Here is a 23,158-nt window from a genome sequence, read left to right as displayed (position 1 = left end):
AACCACCAGAAAACCAGAAGTGGCGCTGTAGCTCAAGTGGTAGAGCACTCGCCTTGAGCTGAAGAGCTGAGGGACAGCGCCCAGGCCCAGAATTCAAGCCCCACGACCGACCAAAAAAAAAAAAAAATCCTGTGCAGATGTTTGCATGGGGCTGGCTGGAACAGAATTCCACAAGGCCTACAGATCATCAGCCACAGTCCCTTAAATATTACAGGTTTGAAACCCATTTAATACTCGTCTAGTCTTTGCAGAGAGACACCTGGAGAATCAGGGAGAAGACTGCCCTCGGGCTAATGTAGGTCTAGAACTTAGGCAGAGTGAAGTCCTCCATTTCTCAGTCTAGCTCCTGTAATATCAGATCCATGAGTTTGTCTTCATTGACTTCTCCTTGGCACTGGGATCATTATGTATAGATATTCAGGGCTCTGGAAAGTCCATTAAGACTTTCTCCAGACAGCTTACCATTTGGATCATATGCAATGAGAAGCATCAGCCCTGAAAGGCACTGGTATTTCTCTTGGTAACATCATTAAAAACAATTACTCATGGTCACACAAAGCTGGTTTTCATGTTTTGTTTGTTTTTGAAAAGACTAAAGAGAAGCTTCTCTTTAGGATTAGTTGTATTGATTTCAAAATTAATCCTTGCCAGGCATGGTGGTACAGACCTATGATTCTAGCACGTAGGTGGCTGAGACAGAAGAATCACAAGTTCAAGGGCATCCTGAGCTACATAGTGAAACCCTGTGTCCAAAAAACAAATCCTACAGTAACCCTACAAGGTTTATGCATGATCTTGATAATGTATAAAGCAATACAATAGTCTCTGGATTTTCAAAATCTTGGAATATTCATCTTGAAAATGACTATGAATTTTGATTACTTGGGATAATTTCTAATAGGATGGCATTAGAGTTACCATCATCATGTGCCACTTCTGAAAAAAAATTAAAAATTCCAAATCCCAGAAGCAAAAATATTCCTTAAACCTCAATACTTTGTTCATTCAGTAACTAGCAGCCTGTGTGCATTATAGAAAAGAGAGACTGCTTTCTATAATCACTTGGGTCCATTCAACTCAGCAAAAATGGTAACAAAGTTTTAATACAGGTAAAAATTTTAAGAGTTCTGAAATTTTTCAGTTGGTTTTTGTTAACTCAGCTGCCACCTAGTGGCTTATTATATATACATATATACGTAGTGTTCATGAAACAGGCTCTCATCAACATCTCTTTGAAACAAAACAAACAACACAGCTAGTTAAAGAAATAATTATTGCCACTGAGAAACAATTATTCTTTCTAATAATCTTGTTTAAGTCTAGTTACATTCCATTTCCTGTCTCCTAGACTGTTTAATTTTTCCATGAAAAGAAATTGATTCTACCAATTCGTTATTGTTGTAGAAATAATACTGTACACTTGGGCTAGAGCTGAAAGCAAGGAAAGAAGGTCCTTGCCTTCTGCAGAAGAGAAGCATGAAGGCCAACACTGGGCTACATGATGAGTATTTGAAAAAACAATGGATGAGTTATAAGAGAAGAATTAGAAAGAAAGCCCTTGTGGCACTGTGTTATTAACTCGGAGAGTCTCAGTTGAGGCATGAGCATAGAACTGTGAGGTAGGCCATAAGAACCTGCCTGCTTGTACAACCCTGTTATTCTTCTTGCCAGAGTTAAATTTTACTAGAAGATTGGATACTTTCTGTCTCTGTCTCTGTCTCTCTGTCTGTCTCTTTCTCCAGGAGCTTTCTCATTTCAACTTTGTTCTCTAACAATTCAGATCTCAGTGTGAACCTAAACAAAGCTGATGTCTCCTAGAAATGTAAATGCAAGAGGAAAAAAACATACCCCTTTCATGACTCAATTTCATTTTTTATATTAATTTAAGATCTAGAGAGCCTGGAGAAGAATCTGAGAGATGCTATCATCTATGGCCAACCACGAACTGGCAGAGCTTGGAAAAAGATTCTCATCCTAGTGGAAGGCATCTACAGGTACATTTTAAAAAATGATAAAGTTTTATATCCTAAGGTCCACAGCAGCTGATTATTGGGGAAAACAGAACTTTCCTAGACAGATAAATAAATAAGCTAGATGCAGATATGGCAGGGAAACCTAAGGTGGAGCAGCCAATGGAAGTTGGCAGGCCTTGGGTCCACTGTCTTCTTGGTAAGTTTGTGTGTTGTGTAACACTTTGTAGACTGGGAAGCTTTCCTCAGGGGCAGCCTCACTGCTAACTTTAGTTGATTCTTTTAACTGCTCCAGAGTTTAAGAATCCTTTTAAGCCAGGGTTATTCAACACCAGAATGTTTTTTTGCTGGGTTCTAGTGGTTCATTCTTGCAATCGTAGCTATTGAGATCTGAGGATCATGGTTGGAAGCAAGCCCATGCAGGAAAGTCTGTGGGACTTTATCTCTAATTAACTACCCGCCCCCCCCCCAAAAAAAATAGAGCTGTAGCTCAAATGGTAGACTGCAGCCTTGAGAGAAAATACTGAAGGACAACATTCAGGCCTTTGAGTTCAAAACAGAAAGAAAGAGATATGGAGAGGGGGGGCAGGGGAGAGGAGAAGGAAGGAAGGAAGGAAGGAAGGTAGAAAAGAAGAAAGGAAGGAAGGAAGGAAGCAAGCAAGCAAGCAAGCTAGTTCTTTCCCTTAGCTTTCTGATTACTCTAAATGGACAGCGCATCAGAATTCCAGTTAACTTCTGAAGTAGGTCAACCATTTATATCTCAGAACACAAAAGACCTACTTATTTTCCTCAAGGGATAAACTTGGAGTGCAACATTGTCTCCAGAGCTTTAATAGGGGTGTGTGGGAGATCTTAGTATCAGAAGATATGCCTGGGATGGAATTTTCCCTTAAAGTGAGCAAACAAAACACCCACTAAGCTATTCAGAGCAGCACTTTTATGTTGGTGGTTGTGATTGAATTTGCTTCTTTCCCTGTCAAAATTGATTATCTTGGTGAAATGGGAACAGAATCCAAGTGTTTGTTTTTCCTAGCTGAGTGTCTGCTCCTAATCACCTCTCAGAAGAGAATCCTCAGGAACTTTAAAGGAGTCAAGAGGAATATTTTCTTTGAGATACTGCAAAGAAGTGAAAAATAATCAGAGGAAAGAAAAGAGAAATGTTTTACTTTCCAAATTGAAGCATGACTGCACTGAAATTTGAGAACAGAAGTAACATTACTGCTAGGCAGGTATTCTAACCAGTCCCTGAGTGATCATCTTTTGCTATACATGTGACTGACAAGTAACAAGTGAAATACAGTTCCACTCCTTTAGTAAAAATAGAAAATAATTTTCTCAAATTAATAATAATAGTAATAATAATGGCATCTTTGAACTCAGAAATTCCTACCCAATGACAAGTGTTCTAAGTCTCCAAAGTGTGATTATGGACTTGCAAAGATGACACTTCCAATGTGTTGTAGCTGACTTTCTCATGACATATTTTTCCTCCTAAGATCCCAAGAGTATTTGTTGCTAAAGTTTTTGTGTTCACTCCAGACTAGCAGTCCTTGTATGACATGATTTTTGCCACTATCTCAAACCCATGGCACACTTGACAATATTTAGTCACCACAATTGTTGAAGGTCAATTAGCCTCTAGTGGGGAGAGAGGCTTGGGGTGCTGCTAAAATTCTTACAGTGCAAAGAGGGCAGCCCTCTGTTAAAGACTTGTGGAGCTCAAGATAGCAACTGAGACAAAACTGAGAAGCTTTGTTCTGCAATATTAAGGACTCCTGGCCCTAAATTTGCTACTTTTAGGAAGAAATCTCATATTAACACTGTCATGACCTCAAACATAGGTTGTTCTCCTCTATGGTTTCTGCCAGCTGCCAGCCTGGAAGATAAGCAAACAGCCCTTACCTAAACACCTGTCATTCAGACTTAGACTAGTGGGAGAAACTGATTGGTTGTGGGACAGCAGGGTCAACAGAACCCAAGTATAAATAAACAGAACATGGCCCTACTAAATGAAAGTTATGTCGTAAGGTCTTTGATCATGGCTGAAATGAAGAGGACCACCAGTATTTCACTGACAAATATCCCCATCCAAGTTGCACAGAACACTACTCCAGCAGCAGGACTTGTTAATGGCTAGGGTAGGCCTGTGTCCTTCCTTGATATCAAGAGGACAAGGGAATCAAGTGGAGACTTCTGGTGCTCAGCCTGCATGGCACCAAACCACAATTAAGAGTGTATTAGCAAAGGCGTCTGTTGCATCATCTATTGCTATGTAACAAACCACCCTAAAACACAATGACTCACTGAGTGATAATTTGTTATTACTCATACTCCTGTGGGTCATCCGGACCCACCAGGAAGTTCCTGTGCTGCACATGCTGTGTGTTCACAGGTCCTTCATGAGATGATATTTAGCTGAGAGTCTGACTGGGACTGAGCATCCAAAATGGCATCATTTACCTATATAGCCTTGAATACTTTTCCTATACACAGTCTCTTCTCATTCAGTTTTCCAACCAGAGCTTCCTTACAATATGGCAGCTGGCTTCTACGGGAGCAAAAGTAGAAGCTGCCTTGGTTTTTAAGGGATCAGCCCAGATATCATACAACATCCTTTGTTCTATGCTCTATTGGCTAAAGCCTATGACAAGGCTAGCCCAGATTCCAAGGCAGGTAAAGTAAGTACACCTTAACGCCTGATGTGAGGATCCATTTTTTTGTAGACAGGGATGGCAAGACCTTTCAGGCAGCCATCTTTGGAAGCAACCTAATACACGATTTCAATCAACCTGGAAGGTATGCAGAGCTCAGTTTCCACTTCCCCTGGACTTTGCTGCCACAAGGAAGTTGCTTTTATCCCATCTCCACAGAAAGCTTGTCTCTAAATGACTTAGAAAAGCTATCTCCCTAGACAAGAATCAGGCCACTTCTTTGATGCCTCATGAAATAAGGTTTTCCAGATGGGAGAGCTCGAGCCCTAAATCTCAGTGGGGAAACTCTGATATAGACATTCTAATTTGCACCAAAAGATGAAATTATTTCCCATAAAATTGTCCAGAGGGATGAGTTAGGAATGTGAAGTCAGTTGCCACAGTACATTTTCTATTCTTAAGAGGTATATTGTGAACAGATTGATAACCGTCAAACACATCCTTTTAATTTTGACCACTAGATTTTTGTTTTCCTCTTGACTATGGTCTGCCACCATGAGCAAAGTATGGGCATATGTAGAATGGGAAGAGTCAGAATTTGGAGGCAAACAAGAGACCAGGGTTCAATTCCTTGTGCTGCTCTCCATATTTGTGTAGTCTTCATAAGGTATTTAGTGTGTGTGTGTGTGTGTGTGTGTGTGTGTGTGTGTGTGTGTTATGAGTTTGAATTCAAGGCATTATGCCTGCTGGGATAGCAATGTACCACTTGAACCATGATCCCAAGTGTTTTGTTTGTTTTGCTTTACTTTTTTTTTAATATAGTCTTGTGCTTTTTGCCCAGAGCCAGCCTCAGACCATAATTCTCCTACTATTCACACATAGCTGGGATTGCAGGCATGTACCATCACACTCAACTTGTTTGTTGAGAAGAGGTCTTGCTAACTTTTTGTCTTAGCTGTCTTCATACTGCTGCCCACCCCCAGTCTCCCCTTCCTGATTAGCTGGATTCACACACAAGAGCCACAAAATCATAGGACACAAGTATTACCTGAAGTCATAAGCTCCTCCTTGACAGGTGCCTGGCCCTACAGAAAGTTCATAACAAAGGGTGACTGTCTTAGCATATTTGTTTGCAGTTGAGGGAGTTTCTATGTGGAAAACAATGAGCTGTCTATGGAGCAAGGCTATTTGATGTTTATCTCCCTAGAGGGAGGGTGTCAGAGCAAAGAATGCTATTAACCAAGTGTCCTTGACCAACATTTCACCTGTGTAGTCTTGAGTAAGTTTCCCAGAAGCTCTAGAGTCATTGGAAAGATGAAGAAATAGAGGCTCAGAGGCCCAGACAACTTGCTCTCTGAAAGATAGGTGAGGGAAAGCAGAGTTCAATTACAACCTGGTGGCCTAAAGGTGAACAGGGGGGACAAAGGTGAAATGTGCATGGAAGAGCTGGGCCATTGGTCCATACCACTGGCAAAAACGCAGAAAATGCAAGATCATTCAACTGACCTTTGTAATGACCTTCTCTGCCCTTGATTTCTTCATTTGTAAAGGAAGGTTAAAAACTCAAAGTCTATAGTTCCATGAATGCATAATTGGGGGGGGGGGTGTTTAAAAGCAGAGTGGTATTATTTTAGTGTCCTCTTCTGTATATTCCTAGACTGATCTTAAGGTCCTATCTTTGTAGTTTTGTGTCTACATAACATCTAGGCTCTTACCAACTCATCATATTTGACCAAGAGCAAAACAGTTCAAACACAGACTGGGGGAAATGGTGTCTCCAACAACCTAGTACCTAGACTAGAATAGTTGAAATCCAGATTCTTCAAGTGGAAAGGAATCTAAATGTAACATTCATTGTGAGGTCTCACAATGCCATGTACTCTAAAGTAAATTAAATAATATTAAAGTGAGTATTTACATGTACTTCTGGAACTCAGTGGATTTCAAAGAGCTTTGGACTCTTCCATTTTCAGAACACTTTGTGAGGCATGTCTGCATTCACATCTTTGTGCTTCCCTGCAGGTGAATTCCTTGACAATACACAGACTCAATGTTTACTATACAAAAGAGCTTGTTGAACAATTCAAGCACATTTTCAATTTAGTCCAAGAATGAATCAATTTTCCTCCTTCCTATTTTTATTGTGCTAGATTGCACTTAATATATTTACACAGTAAGCTTCGGCGTTAGGTGAATTTAGTCCACACCAGCACAGCCACCCATATCACTAGGAGTTGGGTATGAATATCAAGGAACAGTTGGGTGTTTCACAAGGTCATTTTAGATGACCATGTTCACTTGTGAAGGGAATAAAGAACAAGTAGAGTCCGCTTTTCTCATGCAAGCTTGTGAGTTAATTCCACCCGTTTCTTTGATTGTTAAAATTGTCTTTGTTGAAGGATGCAGTATGAACCTCTGACTTCCTAAGCTTAGATTGTGGCCACATCACTTACCGGTGGAACACTGGCCGATTTCCATGATCTCCTCTGCCTCCATTTCTTCATATGTAAAATAAGCAAGATGATGGAGACCTCCATACATGTTTTGTTTTTTGCTTGCTTGTTTGTGTGTGTCTGTCTGTGTGTGTGTGTGTGTGTGTGTGTGTGTGTGTAGTAATGGGACTTGTACTTAGGGCCTAGTATCTGCCTCAGATTTTTCCACTCCAGGCCAAGACTCTACTACAGAGCTAGTTGTGCTGCCCTCTAGCTGTGGCTAGAGCCATAGACCTTCTTCTGGCTTTTTTGTTGGTTAATTGAAGAGTCTCCCAGACCTTTCTATATAGCTAGCTGGCTTTGAACCATGACCCTCAGATCTCTACCTCCTGAGGAGTCCGGATTAGGGACATGAGCTACCAGCACCCAGCCTCACGGGGGTTTTTATAAACATGAGAGGATGCTGTGCTCATGGCATACCCAACCCATCATAAGCACCTTGTTTTTTTAGATGAAGCCCCAGGAGGAAATAGTGGCAATGAGAAATCAGAGCCCTTGATAATGTCCTAATTTGAGCCTTCTAGAAATGAGGCTCGTTGGTGTCATCCTAGAGAATCAAACATAATGTATGACGTTAAAACACTCTCAATATGCTAGAGTTTGGGTTGCATCTTTAAGATGTTATAAGTTGACACAAAGACACTGAAAACTCAACACATTACAACTAGTCATTTTTGGTCTACAACTGAGTTAGGCAGGAGGCAGAGTTCATATTGTACAATATTTGCAGTTAATTAGCCATCCTTCCACAGGACTAGCCTTGCTGATATTAGGAGTCTGCCACACCTGATTTTTATTTTTTTTCCTGTAAGATTATCAACTCTGCAGTACTGCTGAGTTTTAGAGTAAATGTAGAGCCCATATGGAGTCTTAAGGGGAACTTAGATTTTATAGGGTTTTATTTGCCCATATGAAGTTTTCTCTTTTTTCAGGTTACCAAGTTTAAATTTAACCATTTCCCATAGGGACATATTGAGTCTCAAGTGCATGAATACACGGGTTGTCTATGTTATTCCTATTAATTTCTGTCCAAAGAAATATCAAAAGCAATAAAGAAAAAAAGCATTGATTCTTTCTTCCAAAAATAGGAGATTGTATAGAACGTTACTAGAAGAAAAAGAACTAAAATACACCTATGGTTAAAGATAGTTCTTTGAAGCAGGGACTTGGAGCTAGCAGGTCAGTGAATAATTTCTTTTCTATTGCATAAGACACATAACCCGGAAGAAGGAGAGTTGGTTAATTCTTGAATGAAGGTGAAAGTATGCTTGAATAGTTTGACATGCTTTTTTGTATAGTAAACATGCAAGACTGTAAGTGTTGTCAAGGAATTAATTCCCCTGCAGTAAAGTCAAAACTGTGAATGCAGACAGACTTGACAAAGTGTTCTGAGAACTGAATAGAGTCAAAAGCTCTTTCCAAACCATTGAGTTCCAGAAGTACATGTAAATATTCGTTTTAATTTTACTTAGTAATTTGTATTATTCCCTTTGCTGGAGGACTTGAGGCATTTTTGCAATTCAATTGTATGTGTGCATGAGTGAACAGGAGCACATTGGGGCTTGAACTCAGGGCCTCAAGCTCTTGCTTGGCTCTTTTGCTCAAGGCTGAGGCTCTTGTCAATTGAGCCACACCTCCACTCCCAGCAATTTTGCTGGTTAATTAGATATAAGAGTCTCTGGAGTTTCTCTGTTATTCAAGATCAAAGCCCAGAGCTACCCTGGGCAGAAAAGACCATCAGACTCTATCTCCAAAATAACCAGCAAACAGCAGGGCTGGAGGCATGGCTCAAGTAGTGAAACACCAGCCAAACAGCTGAGTGAGTGAGGCCCTGAGTTCAAACCCTAATGTTGTTCCCCATCCCCCCCCAAAAGACTTCTATTTTCAGTGAACAATGAACAGAAGTCCTTGGGACTTTCTTATTGCATTTTTATTTTATTGTATTTTTATATTTTGGTCATGGGGCTTGAATTCTAGGCCTAGGTACTGTCCCTTAGCTCTTCAGCTCAAGGTGAGCGTTCTACCACTTGAGCCCAGTGCCACTTCTGGTTTTCTGAGTGGTTTATTGGAGATAAGGGTGTCACAGACTTTCCTGCCCAGGCTGTCTTTGAACCATGACCCTCAGATCTCAGCCTCCTGAGTAGCTAGGATTACAGATGTGAGCCACCAGCTCCCAGCTCTTATTGTATTTTAATGAGTGCTGAGATATCTTAAGTTCTTTGAGGTATTTTTAATCTCCTCTTTTAATCTTTAGCAATTCAAACACAGAATTTAGGTTAGCCTGACATTTTGACCCAACTGATAATAACAGGTAGATAAAGATGGTTCACCAGAAATCAATGCAATTAAACTAGCAAAACATCCAGCATCTGCAGTAGTTGGGTTAGGTACCCTGGCCAGAATTACAAATGAATTGGATCAACAATTGAGTGAGTTCGTTGTTGATTTGGGAATTGAGTGTAAGAATCCAAACAGTCCATCCAGCGAATGGAAATGACTTTTTTCAAGTAACAGAAGCATATTGAGCAGCCTTCCAAGATGAACATACCATCCTTCCGAAGAGAGAAGTAACAGAGTTTTGTCATGTCTGGCTGGTGTCAGGATAAACTAGTAGGGGTCTTGGAAGGGAAACTCACCAAGGAGGTTATTCATTAGTGTTGAACATTTTGTTTTCCTTATTCCCTAGTATGGAAGGTACTATTGTGAATCTTCCTGGGATTGTGGCTCTAAAGAAGAAATACAAGGCTTACCTCTACGTGGATGAAGCTCACAGTATTGGAACTGTGGGCTCAAGTGGCCGAGGTGTCAGAGAATACTATGGATTGGCCCCTGATGATGTGGATGTATACATGGGCACATTCAGCAAGAGCTTTGGAGCTGTTGGAGGCTACATAGCTGGAAAAAAGGTAAGAAATAGGCTACTGGTGGCCCATTAAAATCTGACCACCCTGGAAACACTATAGTAATCAGGGCCTCTGTGAATTTCTTGAAAGCCTCAATTCAGTTCAATATATGTCACCTGATTGCTATTGCTTTAATTATACTAGGAATCCAGCCAGGTGAGACCCAGAGCACTTGGAGTGCCATCCAATACTAAAAGAAAGAGTATGGAAGGAGTAATTGCAATAAAAAGGAACACAGAAGAAAACTAACTCTGCAGGGCAGTGTTGTACAGAATGAATGTTAGTCTTGTAGACAGATGACCAGAGGTTTCATCTCACCACAGAAATAATAAATAAGGGTGGGAGAGCCACATTCTAGTGACTTAGACCTATAATCCTATCAGGAAGCTGAAATCTGTGGATCAAGGTTCAAAGCCATTAACATTAAGATAAGGAGGAGGCTACAATGCTTGATAAGAAATGTGCTCATTATCTTGCCCATGTAATTGTAACCCCTCTGTACAGTATTTTCACAATTAAAAAAGCCATCCCAAGTAGAAAGTCTGTGAGACACTTATGTACAATTAACCGCCAGAAAGCTGGAAATGGAGGTGTGGCTCAAATGTAGAGTACCAGCCTTGAGAGGAAAAAGAAAACTAAGAGACAGTGCCCAAACCCTGAGTTCAAGCTCCAGTACCTAAACTCTGGTAGTTAGGATAGTAAAAGAGGAGCACTCTTGTCTACCTAACTTTTCTATTCATTTTGGGTAGGTACTGACCATTTATAAAAATGGGTGCAATTAACATTAATATGGATGCAGAAAAGTGTATACATTTGTTCCTTTCCTTATTCTTTATTTATTTATGTATTTATTTTTGTCGGTCGTGGGGTTTGAACTCGGCCTGGGCACTGTCCCTCAGCTCTTCAGTTCAAGGCTGGTGCTCTACCACTTAAGCTACAACGCCACTTCAGGTTTTCTGGTGGTTTATTGGAGAAAAGAGTTTCACGGACTTTCCTGCCCGGGTTGGCATTGAACGGTGATCCTCAGATCTCAGCCTCCTGAGTAGCTAGGATTACAGGCGTGAGCCACCGGCGCCCGGCTCCTTTCCTTATTCTTTAAAAACTCATCTATGCATACTTGAATCCAGGGGGGGCTGTACCATTCATTCCTCCTACTCCACCTCTTTTCTCCACCGGGTCCATGTTACTTTGCAGTATTTAAACATGCCACTAGATGGCAGCAGAAGTTGTGAGTACTTGGCAGAGGCTCAGCAGATACTGAGGGCTGCTGCTCTACAACCAACAGCAAGATACAAAACCTGGAAGACACAGGCAGTGTTCAGGATCTAGAGACTGAGCAGAAATTATCAAAGCTCTTAAGGAACCGCATACATGTGTTCTTGCTTGGTGATTTAAAACTCAAGCAGGCACACATCTTTCTAAAAATGGTGTTGGTGAGACTGACAAATCCAGATAAATTAGTTTCCTTCCAGCCTACTGAGCCAATGAAGTAATGTAATATATGCATCTGCTCTTCTGCACTTTAAGTTTCAAACTTACGTTAACTCTAGACTATATGGGTGTACATATATTGTATATATATATATATATATATGTACATATGTATATATCTGTAGTTTCCATTTAAATCATACATCTTATTCTATTGAACTTTGGATAATTTTGTGAAGAATTTCCATTTTGAGTGTATTTTAAACTATTCTTTTTAACTACAAGGACTGAAATTCGCCTATACATAAAGGGTTTGTTTGTTTTTCAAGGCTGGTCCTGGGCCTGGAACTCTGGAGCCTGGGCACTGTTCCCCTTTTTCTCAAGTCTAGAATGCTACCATTTTAGTAACACCACTTCCAGCTTTTTCTGTGATTAATTGGAAAGTAAGAGTCTCATGGACTTTCCTGCCCAGGCTGGCAAGTAACCAACCTCAATCCTCAAAGCTCAGCTTCCTGAGTAGCTAGGGGATTATAGGTATAAACCATTGGCCCAGTTCTAAAAGTAAAAAATTTTATTGGAAAAAAAGTCTTCCTAGATGTCTGTTTTTGTTTTTATTTTTGTTTTGGTCGGTGATGGGTCTTGAACTCTGGGCCTGGGTGCTGTCCCTGAGCTCTTCAGCTCAAGGTAAGCACTCTACCACTTGAGCCAAAGCACCACTTCCCATTTTCTGGTGGTTAATTGGAGATAAGAGTCTCACAGACTTTCCTGCCCAGGCTGGCTTTGAACCATGATCTTCAGATCTCAGTCTCCTGAGTACCTAGAATTACAGGCATGAGCCTCTGGCACCCAGCCCTAGTTATCTGTTTTAATAATGAAAGCATGGCTTCCAAAGTTGTAAAGTTCCATAATACATGTATATATATTTATATATATATATTATTTGTATATATGTACAGATGTGTATGTACATATATATCTTATGTACATATGTGTGCATGCATGTATATATCTTCACTATGTAAAAAATATTTGTTTAGGGAGAAAACAATTTGGTTTGGTGCTAAGACCACCAAAAGTGTTTGCCTTGTCCTCTGGATTCCCCTCACAATGTCCTCTCAACCCTTCAAGACTCACTACTCACCTGTGATTTCTTTTTCTTTTCTTTCTTTATTTTTTCCTATTTTGTGCCCAGTACTGGGGCTTGAACTTAGGACCTGGGCACGATCCCATAGCTTTTCTGCTCAAGACTGACACGTTACCATGGGAGCCACACCTACACTTGTAATTTTTGTTTGGTTAATTGGAGATAAGACGCTCACAGACTTTCCTAACCAGACTGGCATTGAACCAAGATCCTCCGATTTCAGCCTTCTCAGTAGCTAGGATTACAAACATAATCCATCAGCACCCAGCTGTGGCTTCTTTCTCTGAAGACTTCCACAAGTTTCCCTTTTGCTCACTTTGAATTTGGAGCTTGTGTAGATGTACAGTGAACAGTCCACTTGGAAGACTCTGGCCTTTCTCAGATAATTATGACTCACTGCCATACCATGATGAATTATTTTCTTTGTCAGTTTTTTTTAATCCAATTGCTGAAAGATGTGGTCAACATTGGAGACTTTTAGGCATGTATCCTGAGTTCTGTTGCCTGCTTCTTTTTCTACCCACTGACTTCCACAGCTCCTGTAGGCTAACCAGAAAGACTTTCAAACAAATGAAGCAAAGGTTGCCTTTGTGATTGATAGGTTGCAGGGCTGGAATTCTGGAGGAGGGAGGCCAACTTTAGGGTAATCATTAGCCCCCACAGTCTGTGAGCCAGGCATAGCAGGCCCTTTACAGAAGCCAGCTCTGCCCTGGCGTTCCCAGCCCTGGCTGTATTTAATAGCCCTTTGAAGTAAATAGAGGTCATGGAACAAGGACCAAGATGTTTATTCTAAAGGCCTCCTGTCTGATGTCCTCCCGAAAACCCACCCTTGCCCTTGAACTCCAATGCTATGAGCAAAAGAAAATAGTCAGGGTTTTGAACTTACAAATGGACTTGGAAACCTCGAACCCACTCTGAAGGAAGACACCCCCAGACTAGCCTTGCAAAAGACCAAAGGGGGACTGACTAACTGTTAGTACATAACAGCTCATGGCACTCAACGGAGGGACTGGGAAGGGAAATCAGTAAGCCAGAATGGAGGCTTTCCTTAACACTTACCGGAAGTGACCTCCGGAGGCCCTCTTTCTGAACCACACAAGTAAGTTAGCCAGCACCCATAAACTCAGACTCAGCTGCAAGAAATAATACTGTGGGACCAACTTCTTCCTATTGCAAGGGGGCATCGATATTCTGATGAGCTACTTATTCCAACTAAGAATGCCTGTCATTGATGGGATGAGGGACATTAGGGATCCAAGAGGCATTGTTTTGTATCTTCGGCTCATCAGTGATGCGTCCCCATGCCGAGGGTGTCATTAGACTTGTTCCTCAGGTGACATCCCTGTACCTACTTGTGCTTGCCAAGTTCTCAGCCTTCCTCCGTCTCAGGCGCCCTGTGGAGTCCCCCACTCTGGGGATTTTAAGAGAAGAATGCACACCGTCCATGCCCTCAAAGAGCTCTCCATCCCGGTGAGAGACATAAAACATCTTAAGCTATACCATTGGTAAAATACTGATTTGAGTATCCAGAATTCTCCTGCACTTCTCCCCACCAATAAGGGAACAGTCTCTGTAGATCAGGAGAGTATCTGGGAGTAAAAGGAAGTGGAATTGGTCTCTGTGCTCTCCCAAACCCCCTCACTTTGCATCAAAGCACCCTCTTGACGTGGTTTGGAGAGGTAATTAATGTCGTGCATAAGGTAGTTATTCCAGGGCCATATTCTTTGTGTTCAATTTCTCATTCCAAAACACCTTTTACTCACTGGTGGCTTACGCCTATAATCCTACTTACTCAGGAGGCTGAGATCTGAGGATCACAATTCAAAACTAGCCTGGGCAGAAAAGACTGTGAGACTCTTTATCTCCAATGAAACACTAGAAAACCAGAAGAGGCACCGTGGCGCTAGCCTTGAGATAGTGCCCAGGCCTGAGTTCAAGCCCCATGACCAACAAAAAGTAAAAATAAAATAAAATAGAATGACTTTTGTAAATGACTTCTTGAATCTCTCTGATTCAGTTATCCCATCTATAAAATACGCATAAAAATATCATCCACCTCATAGAATTATTATGGACACATGCAATGGTCTTAAAACGAATCTTCAATCCAAAGATAGTTATCAGCCAGGGTGTTAGCTTCTAGCTCCATTTTTCAAAGTTTTTTAATCTATCATCAACTCTTGAGTATTCTTTTGCCTCAAATGCCTCTCTCTTTTTTTTTAATTCTTTTCATTCCCACCACCCTACTAAGAATAGAAGAAAGCTGAGCCAAATATCTTTAGTTTGATGTTGGGGCTGCCTATGAGTATCTACATACCCACTGCCAAAGGAGGAGATGGATGAAAGACTCTCTAAAGAATTTTGTATTTTGGCCCCATCTCCCACTTGTATTCTCAGATCTAAGTATCTTGAATTAGTAATCCATCAGCAATAACTTCCAAATACATTAAAATTTTCTTGGTGTACCACTTTTCTAAGAAGCCTAAATTCATTTATTCCTTCCACCCTTATAGTGACTTTTCACATAGGTATTTCTGGGATATCTCATGTTGGGAAAAGAAAAGCACAGAGAGATTTAACAACTTGCCCAGGATCAAATCAAAAGCAGTAAGAAACAAAGCCCAGGATTTGAGCCTAGTAGTGGGTTTCCAGATCCTGTGCTTCCAAACATGCAGAGGGACCCTCTCTCCATCAAGGGGACAACCTCTCATCAGCTTGCTTCAGGAGCACTAGCTTCTTCCCCCTCTAACACCAATGGAACTCCTCCATGCTTAGCCCAATAACATACCATCCTAATTTTAGCACTGTCACTGCCTCTTACCTCCTCCGCATCTCTCCAAATCATCCCCCTTGAGTTATCCCTTGCTATGAGATAGATGCTTGTAACCCACCTACTGTCTTCTACTGGGCAATCCGAGTAGAGTACCACCCAGCATCTGGTGTCAGGTACTTGTTTTCAACAGAAAAAAAAATTCCTGGATAACATAAGGCCATGAAGGGCAACCTTCTCTGTGGTCACCTAGAAAATAAATGCTGGCTCTTTGAAGGGTTCTGATGCTTCAGACTGAACTTCCTGAAGGTCTTCTGGCTGATGACTTCAAGTCAGGCCATCATCATCCTCAGGCTCCAGTATGGGGCAAAAATCCCTTCAACTATTTGATGTGCCTCACCAAAAAAAATGATATAAACTTGATTTTAATTATTATATGAATAATGGATGCCAGGAGCTAGCCTGTACCTCCTTCCACCCTCTCTCCTTTCTAAGACATACGCACACACACACTCACACACACACACAGAAGATAAAACCCAGAACAAGTCTTTGGTACATACTTGTAGGGAAGGGAGATGGGGAAAAGGGAAAGAGAAAGTAAAAGATTAGAAGGACAGGAGAAAACACTTAGAAAGGAAGAGAAGAAAGTGGAGAAATAAACATGAAAATAAACCAAGGGAAATCAGAATAAAAAGGAAGAGATAAAAAGAAGGAAAATTAATGGAAAGGAAAAAAAATAACTAAAAATACAACAATATGACTTGCAGAAGAGGAAGAAAGGAAGTCAACAAAGAAGGAAAATCAGAAGAGGGAATTTAGAAGGAAAGACATAGTGAAGCCTGGATAGAATGAAACTCCTGGCCCTCCCTAAGGGTCGTGTACAGTCATTACATTATTGACTTCATTCACCTGTGATGCAGACCACTTACTTTACTTAGGAAGATAAACTGTGTATATTTAAATTACTTGTGAACAACCATGCCCACCAACTCCAAAAGAGATAGACAATGAAGGGGCAGGGCACCGTCCTCGGGAACCAATGTAACCAATGAAGTAGACTTCAGAAGATATGGACTTTCCAAAGCAAAAATCTCAAGTCCCAAGAGTTCCTCCAAGTTCGTTCTCATAAACGATGATCAGAGAAGACAGATGGGATTCTGAGCTATGGCATTATCCTAAATAGAAGATACTGTATCTTTTAAAGACCTCACTGCTGATACATAGAGTTGTAGTCAGCTCATTAAATTTTCTACAGGCCCCCCTGAGAGTCTCAGGCTCTAAGCCATCACAGCCAAGCCAAGTATGCTGATACCATCTCCAGGGCCCTTCTCACTCAGTGATAGGGTACTGGAACTTCTTGGGGCTCTCAGCCAGGTTACCTTAGTCCTTATGTTTGGCCTCAGACTCAGGCTTGTAGGTTAAAGATGGTTCCTATTATTGAACACCGGTCCTCCATTAGGCACACAAAAGACTTTTATACAAAATGTCCAATAGTTTTCTATTGACCAAGACAACCACAGTTCATGTGATCCCAGATTATCCTCTGGTTTAACTTTCTACTAACCAGGTTCAACACGATTGATTCTGTAGTCTCAAATGTCCTTTCCTGTCCTCCAAACATGGACCAACTAGCTTTTGCTGCATAACCAAACTGGCTCAAAACATAGCAATCAAGCTGGGCTCTGATGGCTCATGCCTAAAATCCTAGCTTTCAAGAGGCTGAGATCTAAGGATCACAGTTCGAAGCCAGCCTTGGTAGGAAAGTTTGTGAAACTCTTATTTTCAGTTGATCATGGGAAAAGCTGGAAGTGGTGCTGTGACTCTAATGGTAGAGTGCTAGCCCTGAGTAAAAGGAGCTCAGAGACAGTGCCCAGACCTAGGGTTCAAGCCTCAGGACTGGTAAACAAAAACAACAACCACAAAAAAAAACAGCAACTAAAACACCACCATTTTGTTAACTCAAATTCTGTACATAAACAATTTGGGCAGAGCTCAGTTGAACAGTTCTGGTCTCATCAGAGACTTGGACTTGTCAGGTACTGAAGGCCTTAGCTGTGATGCCATTTCTCTACTCCACCTGACTTTCATCCTCCAGAGGTCAGCTCAGAACATTTGACATGGCAGTATAAGAGGGCCCTAAGAGAAAAGAAATACTCTACCAAGCAAGGCACACCAAGCTGGCACACCACTGTCTCACACCTGTTATTCTAGCTACTCAGAGGGTTAAAATTTGCGGATTGTGGTTCTAAGCCAGCCCTGACAGGAAAGGCTGTGAGACTCCATCAAACTGCTCAGAAAAAGCCAGATGTGGCACTGTGGCTCAAGTGGCAGAGCTCTAACCTTGAGCAAAAGAGGCTCAAGGACAGTGCCCAGACCCGAGGAACAGAAAAATAAAATCACAGCACATCATCATCTCTGCTACTGCATTCTACTGCACACAGCAAGGCACAAGGCCAACACACACTCATCTACTTCTTGATAGGAAGAGCAGCAAATTCAGATTGCAAAGATGCATGCATACATGGAATGGAAGATTTACAGCCTTTTTTGCAATCAACCATTCCATGCTTTTCTTGCCTTTCTATCTTCATCTCATTCTTCCAAGTTTTTCTTCTCTGTCTTTGAACAGTATCAGTCCTATCATATTACCGGAGTACTCCCTGTCTATTCCTACTAGGAGTAGCCTCTCTTCCCTCCACATCTTGTAGCCTTGTTGCATATGCTCATTTGCATGTGCTCATTTACATCAATTCATTTGCATTATGTTTCTATGGGTATACCATTATGTTTCTGTGGATATAATCACAGACAATATTCACAAGGATAAAAGCCAAACCCTACATTCTTTGGACACTCCTGTATGCTAAGTCCTCATGCTTGTACATAATAGGTATTCAAGAGATATTTCAGCAACCATTTTTTCCTCATACATACGGTTTTGCTTTGTAGACCTTGCAGTGTCCCACATTTGTATAGCTTATAAGTTTTTGAAGGAGAGACTAAGGAAGAAGAAAGACAGGGAAAAAATAAGCATTTCAGTGATTTCCATTGCAAGTCTGACTATTCATCTTTTGAGCTGTAAGAATCAAATGTTTCTTTGTTTATACTGCATGGGAATGGAACTAGAGATTAATTTCACCAATACTGAGATTTACTTCTTTCTGTTTGGATTGCTCCTTAAGGAAATTGTGGATTATTTACGAATACACTCACACAGTAGTACTTATGCTACATCCATGAGCCCTCCAGTAGCAGAACAAGTCATCCAGTCAATGAAGTTCATCATGGGACTTGATGGGTCCACGGAAGGTAAGAAGTTCTGGGGGAAGCCTACTTTAAGCTTCTCGCTAGGCTTGTGTCTGTCAACATCTTACCTTCTCAAACACCCACCTTTGTTTTCTGAAGCCAATTTTTAAATCAAGGTGACAAATATACTAGATAAACATGTGATAAGCAGGTGATAAATGTGTTAGAGTGTTAAAACACACACATAAATTCTTTGTTAAAGCAAGCTTTCTAAATCACCTCTTTATAGCATCACTCTGTATGATCTACTATGTTAAAGTGAAGTAAATTCCATGATTATAATGTGTGTGCACACATATATGGGCACATGTGTGTGTATGTTTGCTTGGGTTTACTTGGACTCTCTCTTGTGTTTCCTTAACACTAAAGTAGTCAATTTAATGTTCAATTTGTAAATGATCATATGTATATATATATATATATATATATATATATATTAATGTGAAAATACCATACAGAGGGGTTACAATTACATGGGCAAGATAATGAGTACATTTCTTATCAAGTATTGTTGCCTTCTTTATTTCCCCTTCCCAGCCCTTCCCATCTTCCCTCTCCCCTCCACTCCCTACCCACCCCCAAGTTGTAAAGTTCATTTTTCGACATAACGACATATATCTCATTGTTGCAATGGATCCACCTGTATCCTTATTTGAATGATTTGTTTTTTTCTCTTATATTTATATAGCCAGAGGTTAGACAGAGGAAATCTACTCCTGGCCACTTGAGGTCATATGGAGACATCTCATATAATAATTTTCCAGAAGTTTCCTTGCACTTAGAAATACTTTGCTCAAATGTAATACTTTGCTCAATCCAAGTGAACCAAATCTTTTGTTTTCGTTTTGAGGGCTTATCTTAGGGCCTGGGCATTGTTCTTAGCTTTTTTTCTCAAGGCTGGCCCTCTGACACTTGAATCACACAGTTCCACTTCCAGTTTAATTGGAGATAAGGTCCTCATGGACTTTCCTGCCTAGGCTGGCTTAAAACTTTGATCCTTAGATCTCAGCCTCCTGAGTAGGTAAGATTAGGAGCATGAGCCAACAATGCCACCCAACCTAAATCTTATTTTTTTTAACTCTCCCAAGCCTCTCATGAATAAGAACATAGCCACTGACTCAGCTGCCAGGCAAGCTAGTGAATATAATGAACGAAGCAAGTGAAGTTAACCCCAGAACTGCCCACTGGGCTACACAATCCTTGTGACAGATATCACCTCTCAGCTGACTTACTTGACACAACCTTCCAAACCAATTTTAGCAGACCATCCTTTTTCATTACCCTCAAAGCAGCAGAATATGGATTCACATATGCCAGGTGAAACCCATTGCCAAGTGAGGATCCTAAATGTGAAAATTCATAATCTGAAATGCTCCAAAATCTGAAACGTTTTGCGTGATATTTCTAGGCCACAAATGGAAAATGCCCCAGTTGACTTTGTGTGGTCAGACAGTCAAAATGCAGGAGAACTAAAAAAATATTGCATAAGAGTCTCCGGTGGGCTATTCATATCCAGTGTCTATGGAACACAAATTTTGTGTTTAGGCTTGGGTCCTATTCTCAAAATATCTCACTGTGTGTGTGCATGTATGTATGTATGTGTGTGTGTATGTATGTATGTGTGTATGTATGTATGTTGTGTGTATGTATGTATGTGTGTGTATGTGTTTGCAAATATTTTAAATTCCATGTGGTAAGATACCACCCATAAGCAAAAAATGCCCAGAGAAAGTGCAATGCCCTGAGCTCAAGCCCCAATATAGGCAAAAAAAGAAGCAGTAAAATAATCAAGGTCTGAGGCTGCAGTATGACTCCCTCAATGATATAGCATTTGCCTATGATGCTCAAGACTCTGAGTTCTAGCCCCATCACTGCAAAAATCATAAATAAATAAATAAATATTTGAAGGAATGCATTTGGAAACTAGTCTAAATTGGTTGGATTTTCTAATGTTATACTCTGTGAGTTTCAATAACTTTGCCATGAAAATTCATATCTAAGCAAAAATGCAAGTAAATTGTCGTATAAGGTATCTTTTGTCCTACTTTAACGATGAGCAACTAGGAAAAAAAGTAACCTGGGAAATTATAGCTTATACCTCTCAAGAGATGGTTTTTGTTTTTAACCAGTTCGGGGGTTTGAACCCAAGGCCTCACGCTTACTCAGCTGCCATTCCACCACTTGAAACATGCTTCCAATGCAGCTTTGTTTCTGGTTGTTTTGGAGATAAAGTATCATGAATTTTTCTGCTTATACATGTGAGTTACCAGTGGCTTGCTCACTAATGTTTTAAACCTTTATAAAACAGTTGATTTCCATATCTGCAGTTTTATAACTATTCTCTTCCCCTCTGCTGAATTGGTTTCTGGCTTTATAACTACTTGGACTTACTGTATTTATTTGACCACAATCAAAGATCAGCAGAGAGATTAATTCAATGTAAAGGCATAATGTTTTGTCCTTCTATACTCATCTATCACCAATATTTCTACTCCTGAGGTGGGAAATACTCATCTTGGTTCTGTCTCTTAACTTTATAATTAAAGAATTATTTGGTTATTGTTCTTCATTTCATAATGAAAGTCTCCAACTTTACTCCTCTTAAGAGGGAATCAAAAGCAAACTGAACGGAGAGTGTCTGATCTGTTTTCTTAGGGTCAAGATAGAATAAATAGGAAGCAAGATAGTATAGTTTCTTTTCAAAGAAATGAACAAAGGACACAGTAGAAAAGGAGATCCGCAGAATCATCCATCCAGTTTCAGGTGGTTCTGTCTGGCACATCTTTTGAAGAATTCAAAAGCACACAGTGAATGATCACACTGGCCTCATTTGCAACAATGCCTGCTTAAATGAGCAAGACAGGTTGGAGGATATTGCATTCATTTATCCCTTTCTGCAGAGATAGGCAGACTCTCAGGGTAAAGTTGCCTAGTGCTCAAAGGGATGCACTGTGTCTTGTTAGAACTGCCTAAAAGGATCTGAGAAAGAGAAGCCTGGCTCCAAGCCTTCATCTCCAGCCCACTCCAGTGCAACTATGATGGGAGCCTTTCATGGCTTTGTTACGGGTTTAGTTTGGGGAGCGATTGGCCAGATCTGTTCCTTGATGAATGTCTTCACTTTAATCTGCAATGCAAAGCCATATGCTTCAAAGAAAGGCAAGCTACAGGAATAAGGTCAGTGTTCCTTTGATGCCAAGGTTCAAAGATGAAATAGCAGTCCCAGTGAAATGACAATGTTTATGTACAAACAGCCACCTTTCCTCCCGCAGCAGCCAGGCTGCTGGTGGGGTTAATGCACACAGGCTGAGGGTCTGCAGGCCGGGTGTGCATTCCATAGGCACCAAGCCCGTTTAATCTCCTGGCCTGTCATTCTGTACAGTGTGCAAGGAGACCCAAGTGGAGATTTGATTTCTCCAGTCCTAATGGATATTGGGTGGTCCCCCAGCCACACCAATGCTGTAAGCCCCTTAAAGGCAAAAAAAAAAAAAATGTGCCTTGAATTAATTTGCTGTTCCTCTGAGTGTCACACTCAAAGCTCAGCTTAATAAATATGTCATGATTCGATTCCCATCTTGCCAGCCTGCTGGATTTCAGGTCAGGGTTTACACTAAACAAGATTATGGGATGTTTATCTCAAAGGATGGGGAGCTAGAAATCTGGTCTACCCTTGTTGTGGTAGCTGGAATGATCGCCCAATAAATGAAATTACATTGAGAAAGATCCAGAAAGGTTGCGGTGCATTTGTTTTCTTCATGTTGGCATGGCAAAAGCCAGACTAGGGGCTAGGCTACAGTCGATACCAACCACATACATAAAGGAGACGTTGTCAACTGTTGTCTTATTATGTTAAATCCTCAAAATGTATTTTCAATTAATCAGTCACCATTTTTTTCTGCTTCCAATCTTGACCCTGCCTTCCCACAGCCCCTTTCCCCAGCCCTCAGTAACCTTCCACTTCTCAGAAATACTAGGTGTTGAATTGCACAGATGATTACAGAGTGTGCTCTGTAGCTAGACCACATGAAACCCAGTGCCTGGCCCACCATTTGCTCCAGGATTAGTAAATTGTTTACCTTCTCTCAACCTCAATTCTTTTACTGAAAGTTGAGGTTATCTATGGCTCTTACCTGTAAACCTAGCTACTTAGAAAGCAGATATAGGAGGGTCAAAGTTCAAGGTCTGGCTCAGAAAAAAGCAAGACACTATCTCAAAGAATAATTCAAAATTATGGCATGTGCCTGTAATTTCAGCTACATGTGAGATAGAAGTAGGAGGATTAGCAGAAAAAATGTGATTCTCTGAAAATCACAAAATCAAAAAGCAGATGGTAATATGGCTCAAGTGGTTGACTACTCTTAGCAAGAACAAGACTCTAATACTAAAGAGGTAAGGAAGAAAGGAGGGAAAGAGGGGAGGAAGGAAGGAAGGAAGGAAGGAAGGAAGGAAGGAAGGAAGGAAGGGAGAGAGGGAGGGAGGGAGAGAGGGAGG

The 23,158-nt window shown here is 40.8% G+C and overlaps 1 protein-coding gene across 1 annotated transcript in view; it reads left to right on the top strand.

The window, feature by feature from the left end:
• Window positions 1–23,158, top strand: part of Sptlc3 (serine palmitoyltransferase, long chain base subunit 3) — a 108,146-nt gene that overhangs the window by 57,395 nt on the left and 27,593 nt on the right. Inside the window, exons 7-9 of the mRNA XM_013010632.1 lie at window positions 1,889–1,994; window positions 9,800–10,019; window positions 18,547–18,673. Coding sequence (XP_012866086.1) covers window positions 1,889–1,994; window positions 9,800–10,019; window positions 18,547–18,673 — 453 coding nt within the window. The remainder of the gene's footprint in view (window positions 1–1,888; window positions 1,995–9,799; window positions 10,020–18,546; window positions 18,674–23,158) is intronic.

Source organism: Dipodomys ordii, unplaced genomic scaffold (genome assembly GCF_000151885.1).
Source record: "Dipodomys ordii isolate 6190 unplaced genomic scaffold, Dord_2.0 Scaffold13, whole genome shotgun sequence".
Classification (NCBI taxonomy): domain Eukaryota; kingdom Metazoa; phylum Chordata; class Mammalia; order Rodentia; family Heteromyidae; genus Dipodomys; species Dipodomys ordii.
Note: the sequence above shows the minus strand (reverse complement) of the source record. Positions and strands in the feature narration are given on the sequence as shown.